This window comes from Mesoplodon mirus (assembly GCF_964341445.2).
Source record: "Mesoplodon mirus genome assembly, chromosome: 5".
NCBI lineage: Eukaryota > Metazoa > Chordata > Mammalia > Artiodactyla > Ziphiidae > Mesoplodon > Mesoplodon mirus.
In genome coordinates, this window is record NC_138980.1 from 55573891 (window position 1) to 55590152 (window position 16262).

Sequence of the window (16262 nt, forward strand, 5' to 3'; positions counted from 1 at the left end):
AGCTCAGACCACAGAGCTCCACAGAGAAAGGGATCAGGATGAGGCTGGGCTTCACAAGCTTCGTGACGTGACTGGAGCCACAAAAAGCGCCGAAGGATCAGCAGGAGGGATGACCATGGGCCTGGCGGGAGCCACCATCAAGGATCCAGGAGAAAGCGGATCCGGTGAGGCCACTGCAGGTGGCCTCCATGGATCAACTGCAGCCGTGAAAAGCTACGAAGAATCAGCGGCAGGGATGACCATGGGCCTGGCGGGAGCCACGGTCAAGGATCCAGGAAAAAGCGGATCCGGCGAGGCCATTGCAGGTGCCCCCCTTGGATCAACTGCAGCCGTGAAAAGCGCCGAAGGATCACCGGCAGGGATGACCACGGGCCTGGCGGGAGCCACCATCAAAGATTCAGGAGAAAGCGGTTCTGGCGAGGCCATTGCAGGTGCTCAGCCATGGATCAACTGCAGCCGTGAAAAGCGCCGAAGGATCAGCGGCAGGGATATCCATCGGCCTGGCGGGAGCCACCATCACGGATACAGGAGAAAGCGGTTCCGGCGAGTCCATTGCAGATGCCCCCCATGTATCAACTGCAGCCGTGAAAAGCGCCCAAGGATCAGCGGCAGGGATGACCACCGGTCTGGCGGGAGCCACCATCAAGGATCCAGGAGAAAGCGGATCCAGTGGGGCCATTGCAGGTGCCCCCCATGGATCAACTGCAGCCGTGAAAAGCGCCCAAGGATCAGCAGCAGGGATGTCCATGGGCCTGGCGGGAGCCATTATCAAGGATCCAGGAGAAAGCGGATCCGGGGAGGCCATTGCAGGTGCCCCCATAGATCAAGTGCAGCCGTGAAAAGTGCTGAAGTATTCAGCGGCAGGAATGAACATAGGCCTGGCGGGAGCCATTATCAAGGATCCAGGAGAAAGCGGATCCGGCGAGGCCATTGCAGGTGCCCCCCATGGATCAACTGCAGCCGTGAAAAGCGCCCAAGGATCAGCGGCAGGGATGACCACCGGTCTGGCGGGAGCCACCATCAAGGATCCAGGAGAAAGCGGATCCGGTGGGGCCATTGCAGGTGCCCCCCATGGATCAACTGCAGCCGTGAAAAGCGCCCAAGGATCAGCGGCAGGGATGTCCATGGGCCTGGCGGGAGCCATTATCAAGGATCCAGGAGAAAGCGGATCCGGCGAGGCCATTGCAGGTGCCCCCATAGATCAAGTGCAGCCGTGAAAAGCGCCGAAGTATTCAGCGGCAGGAATGACCATGGGCCTGGCGGGAGCCATTATCAAGGATCCAGGAGAAAGCGGATCCGGCGAGGCCATTGCAGGTGCCCCCCATGGATCAAATGCAGCCGTGAAAAGCGCCGAAGGATCAGCGGCAGGAATGGCCATGGGCCTGGCTGGAGCCACCATCAAGGATCCAGGAGAAAGCGGATCCGGCGAGGCCATTGCAGGTGCCCCCCATGGATCAACTGCAGCCCTGAAAAGCGCCGAAGGATCAGCGGCAGGGTTGACCATGGGCCTGGCGGGAGCCACCATCAAGGATCCAGGAGAAAGCGGATCCAGTGAGGACACTGCAGGTGCTGCCAGCTTATCCTTGCAGGACACGAACCTGGTCTTGGCGGATGATGCCAGCACATCCTCGACGGGGGCAGATGGTCCAGAGAGCAGCATGAGCATGGTGTTGCCAGTTGCAGTCACAACCAGCAAGCCTGCTGCTGGAAGAGCTGAAGGGAAGGTCGCAGACCCTGTGGTCTCCACCTTGCAGACCGAAGGCTACATGGCTGAACGGGATGGAAGCCAGAAGGGCTTCCACCCCAGGGATGAAGCCTGGAGAGAAAAAAAGAAAAGAAGGACACGTCTTCATCGAGGAAAAGTTCCCATCACCGCAGGACACGTGAAGGTCACCACAGGACAGGAGGGGACAAGACCCAGAAATCATCCTCCCACTGGTCCTCATCTGGCCATGGAAACTCCAAAGCTGACGAAGGACGGGAGGACAGCTCGCAAACTGAGGAACAGCCAGTCCGCCACCAGTTCAGGGACTCTAAGTAAGACATCCAGTAAGATCCTCTCCTGCTTTAGGAGCTTCAGAGTCATTCCTGGTTCAGAAACAAGGCTCACACATGACCATTGAGAGGCAGACAAAGCCCCGGTTGGCTTCCATGTTTAGCACACATTTGCTAAAAGGGGAGAAAAAAACAAGGACACGATAAACACAAAATTCACAATACTGGATTTCTGTAGGGTAAAAAGAAGGGAGGGATGGTCTGGGAGGAAAAGCTATTATGCAAAGCGGTATGTCCATGGGAATGTATTATCGTTTCCATTTTATTTTAACATCTCTGACATCAGGATGATTTTTATACTGCTGTCAGCCAAGTGGCAGTCACTGCCTTAGAAATATCTCAACCAATTTGTTTCACTGTTGTTTTCCTTTCAATATATGCACAAGAGATGGATGACAAAGTCTGAAAGATATCTTTCAAGAACTATAACATAAAGAAACTAAGGGACATAAATACTCACTATCCAGGAACACAAGAAAGGTTTAGATATATTGTTAAGGAATAACAGAATAATCCAAAATGCTCTGTACTGATGAACTATGCAAATTATGTATGCATGTGGAAAGCGATTCTAAAAATAAAAAAATCATAAATGAGATTATGAAATCTCATTTCATACTGAGATTATGCATTTTTAAATGTCCATCATAAAAACGTCTTTCCAATTTAAAAAAAAGTTGTAAATAAATTTCATGAGTCCATGAAAATCATTAAATTGTTAACAACAGTTGATAACAGTTGGATTAGAGTAACTGTTGATAACAGTTAACAACCGTTGGATTTGAGAAGAATGCCTCTGAGAACCATGTGTGTTTTTTGTTTTGGGGTTTTTTTTGTTTTTTTGCGGTATGCGGGCCTCTCGCTGCTGTGGCCTCTCCCATTGCGGAGCACGGGCTCCGGACGCACAGGCTCAGCGGCCATGGCTCACGGGCCCAGCGGCTCCACGGCATGTAGGATCTTCCCGGACAGGGACACGAACCCGTGTCCCCTGCATCGGCAGGCGGACTCCCAACCACTGCGCCACCAGGGAAGCCCCATGTGTCTTTGTATGAACCGGGGAGTCATCTGCTAGCCTTGCAATTCTCTGCTCATTCCCTTCTGTGACAACAGGGTCTACTAGGATGGAAGTTGGGTTTCCAGTAAAACTTAGGGACTTTCTCTGCAGAGCAAATTAAGTGGTAGAGGTGGAGGAGGTGAGAAATAAGATACGGATTCTGGGAGGAGTGGTAGCTTGGGAGGATGAGAGGAAGCCCTTCTCAGTTGCTCTGGTGGGTGGCTGGAAAATCCCATCTTGTGATTTCCGATACACAAAGACCAATAGATTGTGGGGATCAATGTGTCCTTGGAGTTCACTCTTGAAGCAGTGGGTCTTGGTAAGAGGAGAGAAAGAGCCATGTTCTCTAAGACCTGAGAGGGATTTGGGGGAAGCCTTCCGGAAATGTGAGGAGTTACGGGGTAGAGGAGGGAGATAAAGGGGAACTCTTTCCAAAGCCTTTGCCTCAGAGCCCCAGATTTTCACTCTGCCAGAGGCTGAATCAGCCTACTTCAAACAGCTTCATCTTAGGATTCTGTACCCTTGGCTTTACCTTTTGTCTTTCTTAGCCTGTATTAGGCATTCTCACTCCCTCACCCCAAAGGACTTCTTTAACGTGAACCTAGTCAGTCCACTATGCAGGGCGTTCGCTGAGCAGACCCACAGTTGACACAATTTACACCTCCAGTGCAGTAGTAAAGTGGAGGTGGGGACTTGCCCACCGCAACGTGCCCCGCCTGGCACTTGCTCTGGATTTCCTTTTCTATCTTGACAGTTCATCAAGAGGCACATGCACAGATACCTACGTATTTCAAAGCAACAGGCATCTTCCTCTGGAGGGAGACATCAATTTGGGTATCAAGTCAGTACACCCTATCAGATCAAGGCCAACAGTTTGGACAGCAATATTCATCACCGTGGTAGCAATTCTGCAGCTGCAAGTGCAATTAGGCAATGGATGGTTGATTACAAATGAACCAATGTCCCAAACTTCAAGTCTGGCAACACACATACATACTAGAAAGGGTTTTTTTCCCTACAGCAAAATAAGGTCATTCACAGGATTGTTGAAGATGTGCTATGGTGGGAGGCATATTGAAGGCAGTGTCGTGGCTGGCACAGCAAGCGTGATGTGATGCTGGGGAACACAGCAGGGGCCACGCCATGCAAGGCTTTGAGGTCCATTTAAAGGATTTTGATTTCTGACCTTGGAGTGAGGCAAAGCCATGATATGTTTTCAATAGGGGAGTGGCCTGATCAAATGTGCACTTTGTGGAGGGTACTGTGGCTTCTGTGAAAAGAAGTATTTGGCTGGGGGGGTTGTTAATATGGGACTTTATGTTACTTCCTATTTTGGGCCACAGGATCTATATAATGAGGAGATTGGAGGGTATGCTTTGAAAGACACCGTTCCATTTGAAATATCCACGTGGGGTGCATTTCTTCAACGAAGGACTTGTGGCCCCAGCTGCTGGGGGTGCATCCCACAGAAAGCCTTCAGCTGGCAGTGAGTTTGGAAATTGCCTGGGTTCCTCACCCGAGGTGCACGGCAAGAAATGATTGATGTGGAGTGTGAAGGTCAGGCCATCGTAGCCCAACACAGACCCTCTCGGAAGGGTCACTCCAGTTCAAGAGCTCAGCTTCGGGCTTCCCTGGTGGCGCAGTGGTTGGGAGTCCGCCTGCCGACACAGGGGACACGGGTTCGTGCCCCGGTCCGGGAGGACCCCACATGCCGCGGAGCGGCTGGGCCCGTGAGCCATGGCTCCGGAGCCTGTGCTCCGCAACGAGAGAGGCCACAACAGTGAGAGGCCCGCATACCGCAAAAAAAAAAAAAAAAAAAAAAAAAAAAAGCAGGGGTCAAGGAGGGAAGGATTGGGAGTTTGGGATTAGCAGATACAAACTACAGGATGGATAAACAGCAGGGTCCTACTGTAGAGCACAGAGAACTATATTCAGTATCCTGTGATAAACCATAATGGAAAAGAATAGGAAAAAGAATGTATGTATACAAAAAACTGAATCAGAAATTAACAGAAGAAATTAACGCAACACAAATTAACACAACATTGTAAATCAACTATACATCAATAAAAAAGAAGAAGGAAAAGAAAAAAAATACAAACCAAGTCTGGGTTACCTTTGTGGGGAGGGAGCATGCAGAAGAGGGGCTGGCAGGGTTCTATTTCTTGCTCTGGGTGGCAGCTACAAGGGTGTTCACTTTCTTGTTACTCATTAAGCTATATTTATGCTTTCTGCACTTTCATGAATGTGTGTTATATTTCACAATAAAAAGTTTCTAAAACTGTAAAAAATATAAATATAAATATAAATATAAACAAAAGTTAGCCTCCTTGAAAAGAGAAAATGGGTGAGAAAATTCTCCATATCCTGGAAATGACAGTACCAATGGGACTCTGACAGGTAGCAGCACTCTTTCTAAGTTCCTGCCAGCACTGTGTTATATACGCTGGGGGCACAGAGAACAGCAATTCCCATAGGATGCCTGCCCTTAGCAAGTACACAGTCCACTTCCAGGATTTTATCCCCAGGACATCATTCAGCAGAAGCACGAAGATGATCCCTGCAGGGAGATTTGTAACAACAACAAGACTGGAAACCACCCAGATATTTACAAAAGCAGGAGGGTTTTCTCAACCTTTTGATTACAAAGACTAGCCAGCCTACCCACACCTATACCCTGGCAGGGTCAGCCTGTTCCCTATGGACATGGTGGTTGGTTTAGGGGGAGGCTGGTGAGCCTGCCCCAAGGGGGTGGGGACTTGGAGGCTCAACAAAGGGGTGTGCGATGTGATGGTGACGGGTCACAAAGGACTTGCGGTATAAATATGGTCGGGCCAAGAGACTCTGGCAGAGTCCTGCAGGGAGGTGACGAGTTGCTTTCGTTCCCTCTCTCTCTCCGAGACTCAATTTGTGGCTGGTGGCTCTGTCTTGAACGGAGAGAGCCATGAGCAGTGAGAGTTTACCTCATTACATGGCCAATAGCTACCGTTCAGTGGGGGTGTTGAGGACCTCCATGGGGGTCCTGCAACGACAACTGTACGAGGGAGGAGAGTATGACATTTTCAAGTACGCTCCCATGTTGGAGAGCGACTTTCTCCAGGTCAGCAAGAAAGGCGAACTGATTGACCTAGACAACCGCGTCCGAAGGGTGACTGTGGGTGTCGCATCCACCAGCCCCCTCTTCCCACTACCTGACGTCATGCTGCTGGCCCGAACAACGAAAGTCTGTGAAGAGCATGTCAGATGCGCCGGGATCACCAAGGGGAGAGGTTGCAAGCCCGTGAAGACCCCAGAGCTCACCAGGCTGCTTCCCTTGAACTTTGTCAAGATCTCCATCCACAACCGGGAGAAACAGCAGCTGTGCCTGAATCTTGCTACCGGCCAGACTTTCTATCTGCAGCTGTGCCCCTCTTCCGATGCACAAAAAGACCTCTTTGCCCATTGGGAAAAGCTCGTCTATATCCTGAGACCACCGGTAGACAGTTACAGCAGTACCCCGATGCTCCAAACTGGAGATGCAGCGACTACAGAGGATGCCAAGATCCTAGTGGGAAGCACCCACAGAGACTCAAGAACACGGGGCAGGGTGCTTTGGGAGAGCAGGGCAAAGCTGGTCCTTCATAGCCTTTGGTGCTCTCTGAGACTCACCTGGGAAATACCTTCTATTGTTGAAAAGGGTCAGGGACAAACGAGCTATCACTATGGGATTCACCACACTGGAGAGGTTCCGAGTGCTTCTCCACCTTGTCCCACAGGGCTGAATTTCAGAGAGACCTTAGGTATCATATCAGCTGCACTGGTCTCATCACCAGGGCTGTAATCCCTCCTACAGCATCCTGATTGTCTGGTCTCTTCTTGAACACTTACCCCAGCCCAGGTAGTCTCATCAATTGTGGAACATCATTCACAGTTAGGAAGCCCTTCCTTCATTGTGTCTCCCCGTGACGCCGACATGCTGATTCAAATCAGCCCAACCCGTGTAGTCACCAAAATGCAGAAGGTGTGCACCCCTTGACCCAGGAACCCCACTTCTAGGAGTCTGTCCTGCAGAGAGAGAAGCACAAGGGTATAAAATTAAAGTGTATATCATGGAGAATGGTATCAGTGCTTTCCCTGACCCTGGGACTGTTCAAGTAAAATGGAGTGGCCGTTTGACAGCGGTGCAGTAGATGGGATCTTGCATCCAATGGGAGCTTAGACTGGGTGATTTCAAAGGTTATTCTAAGTATAAGCCCTTGAGTTGCTCAGCTGCAGGATGAGAGAGGAGCAGACACTTCAGATCTCACTTTCTGTCATCTCTAACTTACCTGATTCTCCTCCCCTGAGCTCAGACCACAGAGCTCCACAGAGAAAGGGATCAGGATGAGGCTGGGCTTCACAAGCTTCGTGACGTGACTGGAGCCACAAAAAGCGCCGAAGGATCAGCAGGAGGGATGACCATGGGCCTGGCGGGAGCCACCATCAAGGATCCAGGAGAAAGCGGATCCGGCGAGGCCATTGCAGGTGCCCCCCTTGGATCAACTGCAGCCGTGAAAACCGCCGAAGGATCACCGGCAGGGATGACCACGGGCCTGGCGGGAGCCACCATCACGGATACAGGAGAAAGCGGTTCCGGCGAGGCCATTGCAGGTGCCCCCCAAGGATCAACTGCAGCCGTGAAAAGCGCCCAAGGATCAGCGGCAGGGATGACCACCGGTCTGGCGGGAGCCACCATCAAGGATCCAGGAGAAAGCGGATCCGGTGGGGCCATTGCAGGTGCCCCCCATGGATCAACTGCAGCCGTGAAAAGCGCCCAAGGATCAGCGGCAGGGATGTCCATGGGCCTGGCGGGAGCCATTATCAAGGATCCAGGAGAAAGCGGATCCGGCGAGGCCATTGCAGGTGCCCCCATAGATCAAGTGCAGCCGTGAAAAGCGCCGAAGTATTCAGCGGCAGGAATGACCATGGGCTTGGCGGGAGCCATTATCAAGGATCCAGGAGAAAGCGGATCCGGCGAGGCCATTGCAGGTGCCCCCCATGGATCAACTGCAGCCGTGAAAAGCGCCCAAGGATCAGCGGCAGGGATGACCACCGGTCTGGCGGGAGCCACCATCAAGGATCCAGGAGAAAGCGGATCCGGTGGGGCCATTGCAGGTGCCCCCCATGGATCAACTGCAGCCGTGAAAAGCGCCCAAGGATCAGCGGCAGGGATGTCTATGGGCCTGGCGGGAGCCATTATCAAGGATCCAGGAGAAAGCGGATCCGGCGAGGCCATTGCAGGTGCCCCCATAGATCAAGTGCAGCCGTGAAAAGCGCCGAAGTATTCAGCGGCAGGAATGACCATGGGCCTGGCAGGAGCCATTATCAAGGATCCAGGAGAAAGCGGATCCGGCGAGGCCATTGCAGGTGCCCCCCATGGATCAAATGCAGCCGTGAAAAGCGCCGAAGGATCAGCGGCAGGAATGGCCATGGGCCTGGCTGGAACCACCATCAAGGATCCAGGAGAAAGCGGATCCGGCGAGGCCATTGCAGGTGCCCCCCATGGATCAACTGCAGCCCTGAAAAGCGCCGAAGGATCAGCGGCAGGGTTGACCATGGGCCTGGCGGGAGCCACCATCAAGGATCCAGGAGAAAGCGGATCCGGCGAGGACACTGCAGGTGCTGCCAGCTTATCCTTGCAGGACACGAACCTGGTCTTGGCGGATGATGCCAGCACATCCTCGACGGGGGCAGATGGTCCAGAGAGCAGCATGAGCATGGTGTTGCCAGTTGCAGTCACAACCAGCAAGCCTGCTGCTGGAAGAGCTGAAGGGAAGGTCGCAGACCCTGTGGTCTCCACCTTGCAGACCGAAGGCTACATGGCTGAACGGGATGGAAGCCAGAAGGGCTTCCACCCCAGGGATGAAGCCTGGAGAGAAAAAAAGAAAAGAAGGACACGTCTTCATCGAGGAAAAGTTCCCATCACCGCAGGACACGTGAAGGTCACCACAGGACAGGAGGGGACAAGACCCAGAAATCATCCTCCCACTGGTCCTCATCTGGCCATGGAAACTCCAAAGCTGACGAAGGACGGGAGGACAGCTCGCAAACTGAGGAACAGCCAGTCCGCCACCAGTTCAGGGACTCTAAGTAAGACATCCAGTAAGATCCTCTCCTGCTTTAGAAGCTTCAGAGTCATTCCTGGTTCAGAAACAAGGCTCACACATGACCATTGAGAGGCAGACAAAGCCCCGGTTGGCTTCCATGTTTAGCACACATTTGCTAAAAGGGGAGAAAAAAACAAGGACACGATAAACACCAAATTCACAATACTGGATTTCTGTAGGGTAAAAAGAAGGGAGGGATGGTCTGGGAGGAAAAGCTATTATGCAAAGCGGTATGTCCATGGGAATGTATTATCGTTTCCATTTTATTTTAACATCTCTGACATCAGGATGATTTTTATACTGCTGTCAGCCAAGTGGCAGTCACTGCCTTAGAAATATCTCAACCAATTTGTTTCACTGTTGTTTTCCTTTCAATATATGCACAAGAGATGGATGACAAAGTCTGAAAGATATCTTTCAAGAACTATAACATAAAGAAACTAAGGGACATAAATACTCACTATCCAGGAACACAAGAAAGGTTTAGATATATTGTTAAGGAATAACAGAATAATCCAAAATGCTCTGTACTGATGAACTATGCAAATTATGTATGCATGTGGAAAGCGATTCTAAAAATAAAAAAATCATAAATGAGATTATGAAATCTCATTTCATACTGAGATTATGCATTTTTAAATGTCCATCATAAAAACGTCTTTCCAATTTAAAAAAAAGTTGTAAATAAATTTCATGAGTCCATGAAAATCATTAAATTGTTAACAACAGTTGATAACAGTTGGATTAGAGTAACTGTTGATAACAGTTAACAACCGTTGGATTTGAGAAGAATGCCTCTGAGAACCATGTGTGTCTTTTGTTTTGGGGTTTTGTTTTTTTTTTTTGCGGTATGCGGGCCTCTCGCTGCTGTGGCCTCTCCCATTGCGGAGCACGGGCTCCGGATGCACAGGCTCAGCGGCCATGGCTCACGGGCCCAGCGGCTCCACGGCATGTAGGATCTTCCCGGACAGGGACACGAACCCGTGTCCCCTGCATCGGCAGGCGGACTCCCAACCACTGCGCCACCAGGGAAGCCCCATGTGTCTTTGTATGAACCGGGGAGTCATCTGCTAGCCTTGCAATTCTCTGCTCATTCCCTTCTGTGACAACAGGGTCTACTAGGATGGAAGTTGGGTTTCCAGTAAAACTTAGGGACTTTCTCTGCAGAGCAAATTAAGTGGTAGAGGTGGAGGAGGTGAGAAATAAGATACGGATTCTGGGAGGAGTGGTAGCTTGGGAGGATGAGAGGAAGCCCTTCTCAGTTGCTCTGGTGGGTGGCTGGAAAATCCCATCTTGTGATTTCCGATACACAAAGACCAATAGATTGTGGGGATCAATGTGTCCTTGGAGTTCACTCTTGAAGCAGTGGGTCTTGGTAAGAGGAGAGAAAGAGCCATGTTCTCTAAGACCTGAGAGGGATTTGGGGGAAGCCTTCTGGAAATGTGAGGAGTTACGGGGTAGAGGAGGGAGATAAAGGGGAACTCTTTCCAAAGCCTTTGCCTCAGAGCCCCAGATTTTCACTCTGCCAGAGGCTGAATCAGCCTACTTCAAACAGCTTCATCTTAGGATTCTGTACCCTTGGCTTTACCTTTTGTCTTTCTTAGCCTGTATTAGGCATTCTCACTCCCTCACCCCAAAGGACTTCTTTAACGTGAACCTAGTCAGTCCACTATGCAGGGCGTTCGCTGAGCAGACCCACAGTTGACACAATTTACACCTCCAGTGCAGTAGTAAAGTGGAGGTGGGGACTTGCCCACCGCAACGTGCCCCGCCTGGCACTTGCTCTGGATTTCCTTTTCTATCTTGACAGTTCATCAAGAGGCACATGCACAGATACCTACGTATTTCAAAGCAACAGGCATCTTCCTCTGGAGGGAGACATCAATTTGGGTATCAAGTCAGTACACCCTATCAGATCAAGGCCAATAGTTTGGACAGCAATATTCATCACCGTGGTAGCAATTCTGCAGCTGCAAGTGCAATTAGGCAATGGATGGTTGATTACAAACGAACCAATGTCCCAAACTTCAAGTCTGGCAACACACATACATACTAGAAAGGGTTTTTTTCCCTACAGCAAAATAAGGTCATTCACAGGACTGTTGAAGATGTGCTATGGTGGGAGGCATATTGAAGGCAGTGTCGTGGCTGGCACAGCAAGCGTGATGTGATGCTGGGGAACACAGCAGGGGCCACGCCATGCAAGGCTTTGAGGTCCATTTAAAGGATTTTGATTTCTGACCTTGGAGTGAGGCAAAGCCATGATATGTTTTCAATAGGGGAGTGGCCTGATCAAATGTGCACTTTGTGGAGGGTACTGTGGCTTCTGTGAAAAGAAGTATTTGGCTGGGGGGGTTGTTAATATGGGACTTTGGAGATTGGAGGGTATGCTTTGAAAGACACCGTTCCATTTGAAATATCCACGTGGGGTGCATTTCTTCAACGAAGGACTTGTGGCCCCAGCTGCTGGGGGTGCATCCCACAGAAAGCCTTCAGCTGGCAGTGAGTTTGGAAATTGCCTGGGTTCCTCACCCGAGGTGCACGGCAAGAAATGATTGATGTGGAGTGTGAAGGTCAGGCCATCGTAGCCCAACACAGACCCTCTCGGAAGGGTCACTCCAGTTCAAGAGCTCAGCTTCGGGCTTCCCTGGTGGCGCAGTGGTTGGGAGTCCGCCTGCCGACACAGGGGACACGGGTTCGTGCCCCAGTCCGGGAGGACCCCACATGCCGCGGAGCGGCTGGGCCCGTGAGCCATGGCTCCGGAGCCTGTGCTCCGCAACGAGAGAGGCCACAACAGTGAGAGGCCCGCGTACCGCAAAAAAAAAAAAAAAAAAAAAAAAAAAAAAGCAGGGGTCAAGGAGGGAAGGATTGGGAGTTTGGGATTAGCAGATACAAACTACAGGATGGATAAACAGCAGGGTCCTACTGTAGAGCACAGAGAACTATATTCAGTATCCTGTGATAAACCATAATGGAAAAGAATAGGAAAAAGAATGTATGTATACAAAAAACTGAATCAGAAATTAACAGAAGAAATTAACGCAACACAAATTAACACAACATTGTAAATCAACTATACATCAATAAAAAAGAAGAAGGAAAAGAAAAAAAATACAAACCAAGTCTGGGTTACCTTTGTGGGGAGGGAGCATGCAGAAGAGGGGCTGGCAGGGTTCTATTTCTTGCTCTGGGTGGCAGCTACAAGGGTGTTCACTTTCTTGTTACTCATTAAGCTATATTTATGCTTTCTGCACTTTCATGAATGTGTGTTATATTTCACAATAAAAAGTTTCTAAAACTGTAAAAAATATAAATATAAATATAAATATAAACAAAAGTTAGCCTCCTTGAAAAGAGAAAATGGGTGAGAAAATTCTCCGTATCCTGGAAATGACAGTACCAATGGGACTCTGACAGGTAGCAGCACTCTTTCTAAGTTCCTGCCAGCACTGTGTTATATACGCTGGGGGCACAGAGAACAGCAATTCCCATAGGATGCCTGCCCTTAGCAAGTACACAGTCCACTTCCAGGATTTTATCCCCAGGACATCATTCAGCAGAAGCACGAAGATGATCCCTGCAGGGAGATTTGTAACAACAACAAGACTGGAAACCACCCAGATATTTACAAAAGCAGGAGGGTTTTCTCAACCTTTTGATTACAAAGACTAGCCAGCCTACCCACACCTATACCCTGGCAGGGTCAGCCTGTTCCCTATGGACATGGTGGTTGGTTTAGGGGGAGGCTGGTGAGCCTGCCCCAAGGGGGTGGGGACTTGGAGGCTCAACAAAGGGGTGTGCGATGTGATGGTGACGGGTCACAAAGGACTTGCGGTATAAATATGGTCGGGCCAAGAGACTCTGGCAGAGTCCTGCAGGGAGGTGACGAGTTGCTTTCGTTCCCTCTCTCTCTCCGAGACTCAATTTGTGGCTGGTGGCTCTGTCTTGAACGGAGAGAGCCATGAGCAGTGAGAGTTTACCTCATTACATGGCCAATAGCTACCGTTCAGTGGGGGTGTTGAGGACCTCCATGGGGGTCCTGCAACGACAACTGTACGAGGGAGGAGAGTATGACATTTTCAAGTACGCTCCCATGTTGGAGAGCGACTTTCTCCAGGTCAGCAAGAAAGGAGAACTGATTGACCTAGACAACCGCGTCCGAAGGGTGACTGTGGGTGTCGCATCCACCAGCCCCCTCTTCCCACTACCTGACGTCATGCTGCTGGCCCGAACAACGAAAGTCTGTGAAGAGCATGTCAGATGCGCCGGGATCACCAAGGGGAGAGGTTGCAAGCCCGTGAAGACCCCAGAGCTCACCAGGCTGCTTCCCTTGAACTTTGTCAAGATCTCCATCCACAACCGGGAGAAACAGCAGCTGTGCCTGAATCTTGCTACCGGCCGGACTTTCTATCTGCAGCTGTGCCCCTCTTCCGATGCACAAAAAGACCTCTTTGCCCATTGGGAAAAGCTCGTCTATATCCTGAGACCACCGGTAGACAGTTACAGCAGTACCCCGATGCTCCAAACTGGAGATGCAGCGACTACAGAGGATGCCAAGATCCTAGTGGGAAGCACCCACAGAGACTCAAGAACACGGGGCAGGGTGCTTTGGGAGAGCAGGGCAAAGCTGGTCCTTCATAGCCTTTGGTGCTCTCTGAGACTCACCTGGGAAATACCTTCTATTGTTGAAAAGGGTCAGGGACAAACGAGCTATCACTATGGGATTCACCACACTGGAGAGGTTCCGAGTGCTTCTCCACCTTGTCCCACAGGGCTGAATTTCAGAGAGACCTTAGGTATCATATCAGCTGCACTGGTCTCATCACCAGGGCTGTAATCCCTCCTACAGCATCCTGATTGTCTGGTCTCTTCTTGAACACTTACCCCAGCCCAGGTAGTCTCATCAATTGTGGAACATCATTCACAGTTAGGAAGCCCTTCCTTCATTGTGTCTCCCCGTGACGCCGACATGCTGATTCAAATCAGCCCAACCCGTGTAGTCACCAAAATGCAGAAGGTGTGCACCCCTTGACCCAGGAACCCCACTTCTAGGAGTCTGTCCTGCAGAGAGAGAAGCACAAGGGTATAAAATTAAAGTGTATATCAAGGAGAATGGTATCAGTGCTTTCCCTGACCCTGGGACTGTTCAAGTAAAATGGAGTGGCCGTTTGACAGCGGTGCAGTAGATGGGATCTTGCATCCAATGGGAGCTTAGACTGGGTGATTTCAAAGGTTATTCTAAGTATAAGCCCTTGAGTTGCTCAGCTGCAGGATGAGAGAGGAGCAGACAGTTCAGATCTCACTTTCTGTCATCTCTAACTTACCTGATTCTCCTCCCCTGAGCTCAGACCACAGAGCTCCACAGAGAAAGGGATCAGGATGAGGCTGGGCTTCACAAGCTTCGTGACGTGACTGGAGCCACAAAAAGCGCCGAAGGATCAGCAGGAGGGATGACCAGGAGCCTGGCGGGAGCCACCATCAAGGATCCAGGAGAAAGCGGATCCGGTGAGGCCATTGCAGGTGGCCTCCATGGATCAACTGCAGCCGTGAAAAGCGCCCAAGGATCAGCGGCAGGGATATCCATCGGCCTGGCGGGAGCCACCATCACGGATACAGGAGAAAGCGGTTCCGGCGAGGCCATGGCAGGTGCCCCCCATGTATCAACTGCAGCCGTGAAAAGCGCCCAAGGATCAGCGGCAGGGATGACCACTGGTCTGGCGGGAGCCACCATCAAGGATCCAGGAGAAAGCGGATCCGGTGGGGCCATTGCAGGTGCCCCCCATGGATCAACTGCAGCCGTGAAAAGCGCCCAAGGATCAGCGGTAGGGATGTCCATGGGCCTGGCGGGAGCCATTATCAAGGATCAAGGAGAAAGCGGATCCGGCGAGGCCATTGCAGGTGCCCCCATAGATCAAGTGCAGCCATGAAAAGCGCCGAAGTATTCAGCGGCAGGAATGACCATGGGCCTGGCGGGAGCCATTATCAAGGATCCAGGAGAAAGCGGATCCGGCGAGGCCATTGCAGGTGCCCCCCATGGATCAACTGCAGCCGTGAAAAGCGCCCAAGGATCAGCGGCAGGGATGACCACCGGTCTGGCGGGAGCCACCATCAAGGATCCAGGAGAAAGCGGATCCGGTGGGGCCATTGCAGGTGCCCCCCATGGATCAACTGCAGCCGTGAAAAGTGCCGAAGTATTCAGCGGCAGGGATGTCCATGGGCCTGGCGGGAGCCATTATCAAGGATCCAGGAGAAAGCGGATCCGGCGAGGCCATTGCAGGTGCCCCCATAGATCAAGTGCAGCCGTGAATAGCGCCGAAGTATTCAGCGGCAGGAATGACCATGGGCCTGGCGGGAGCCATTATCAAGGATCCAGGAGAAAGCGGATCCGGCGAGGCCATTGCAGGTGCCCCCCATGGATCAAATGCAGCCGTGAAAAGCGCCGAAGGATCAGCGGCAGGAATGGCCATGGGCCTGGCTGGAGCCACCATCAAGGATCCAGGAGAAAGCGGATCCGGCGAGGCCATTGCAGGTGCCCCCCATGGATCAACTGCAGCCGTGAAAAGCGCCCAAGGATCAGCGGCAGGGATGTCCATGGGCCTGGCGGGAGCCATTATCAAGGATCCAGGAGAAAGCGGATCCGGCGAGGCCATTGCAGGTGCCCCCATAGATCAAGTGCAGCCGTGAAAAGCGCCGAAGTATTCAGCGGCAGGAATGACCATGGGCCTGGCGGGAGCCATTATCAAGGATCCAGGAGAAAGCGGATCTGGCGAGGCCATTGCAGGTGCCCCCCATGGATCAACTGAAGCCGTGAAAAGCGCCCAAGGATCAGCGGCAGGGATGACCACCGGTCTGCCGGGAGCCACCATCAAGGATCCAGGAGAAAGCGGATCCGGCAAGGACACTGCAGGTGCTGCCAGCTTATCCTTGCAGGACACGAACCTGGTCTTGGCGGATGATGCCAGCACATCCTCGACGGGGGCAGATGGTCCAGAGAGCAGCATGAGCATGGTGTTGCCAGTTGCAGTCAC

At 51.5% G+C, this 16262-nt stretch overlaps 1 protein-coding gene and 1 long non-coding RNA gene across 2 annotated transcripts; one reads left to right on the plus strand and one right to left on the minus strand.

Moving 5' to 3' along the window:
• Nucleotides 1-7421: 7421 nt before the first annotated feature.
• On the plus strand, nt 7422-8954 carry LOC309805353 (uncharacterized protein; the record flags this gene model as incomplete). The annotated part of the gene is made up of 3 exons (XM_082623281.1): nt 7422-7990; nt 8495-8596; nt 8935-8954. Exons 1-3 carry the CDS (start codon nt 7543-7545, stop codon nt 8952-8954), a joined length of 570 nt encoding a protein of 189 aa, XP_082479407.1. The 5' UTR covers nt 7422-7542.
• Nucleotides 8955-9260: 306 nt separating this feature from the next.
• On the minus strand, nt 9261-14685 carry LOC309804720. Its single transcript, XR_014294161.1, has 4 exons — nt 14559-14685; nt 14119-14295; nt 12368-12532; nt 9261-9349 (listed from the first exon to the last, which is right to left on the minus strand). It is a non-coding gene; the product is annotated as an uncharacterized lncRNA (long non-coding RNA).
• Between the last annotated feature and the right edge of the window lie 1577 nt (nt 14686-16262).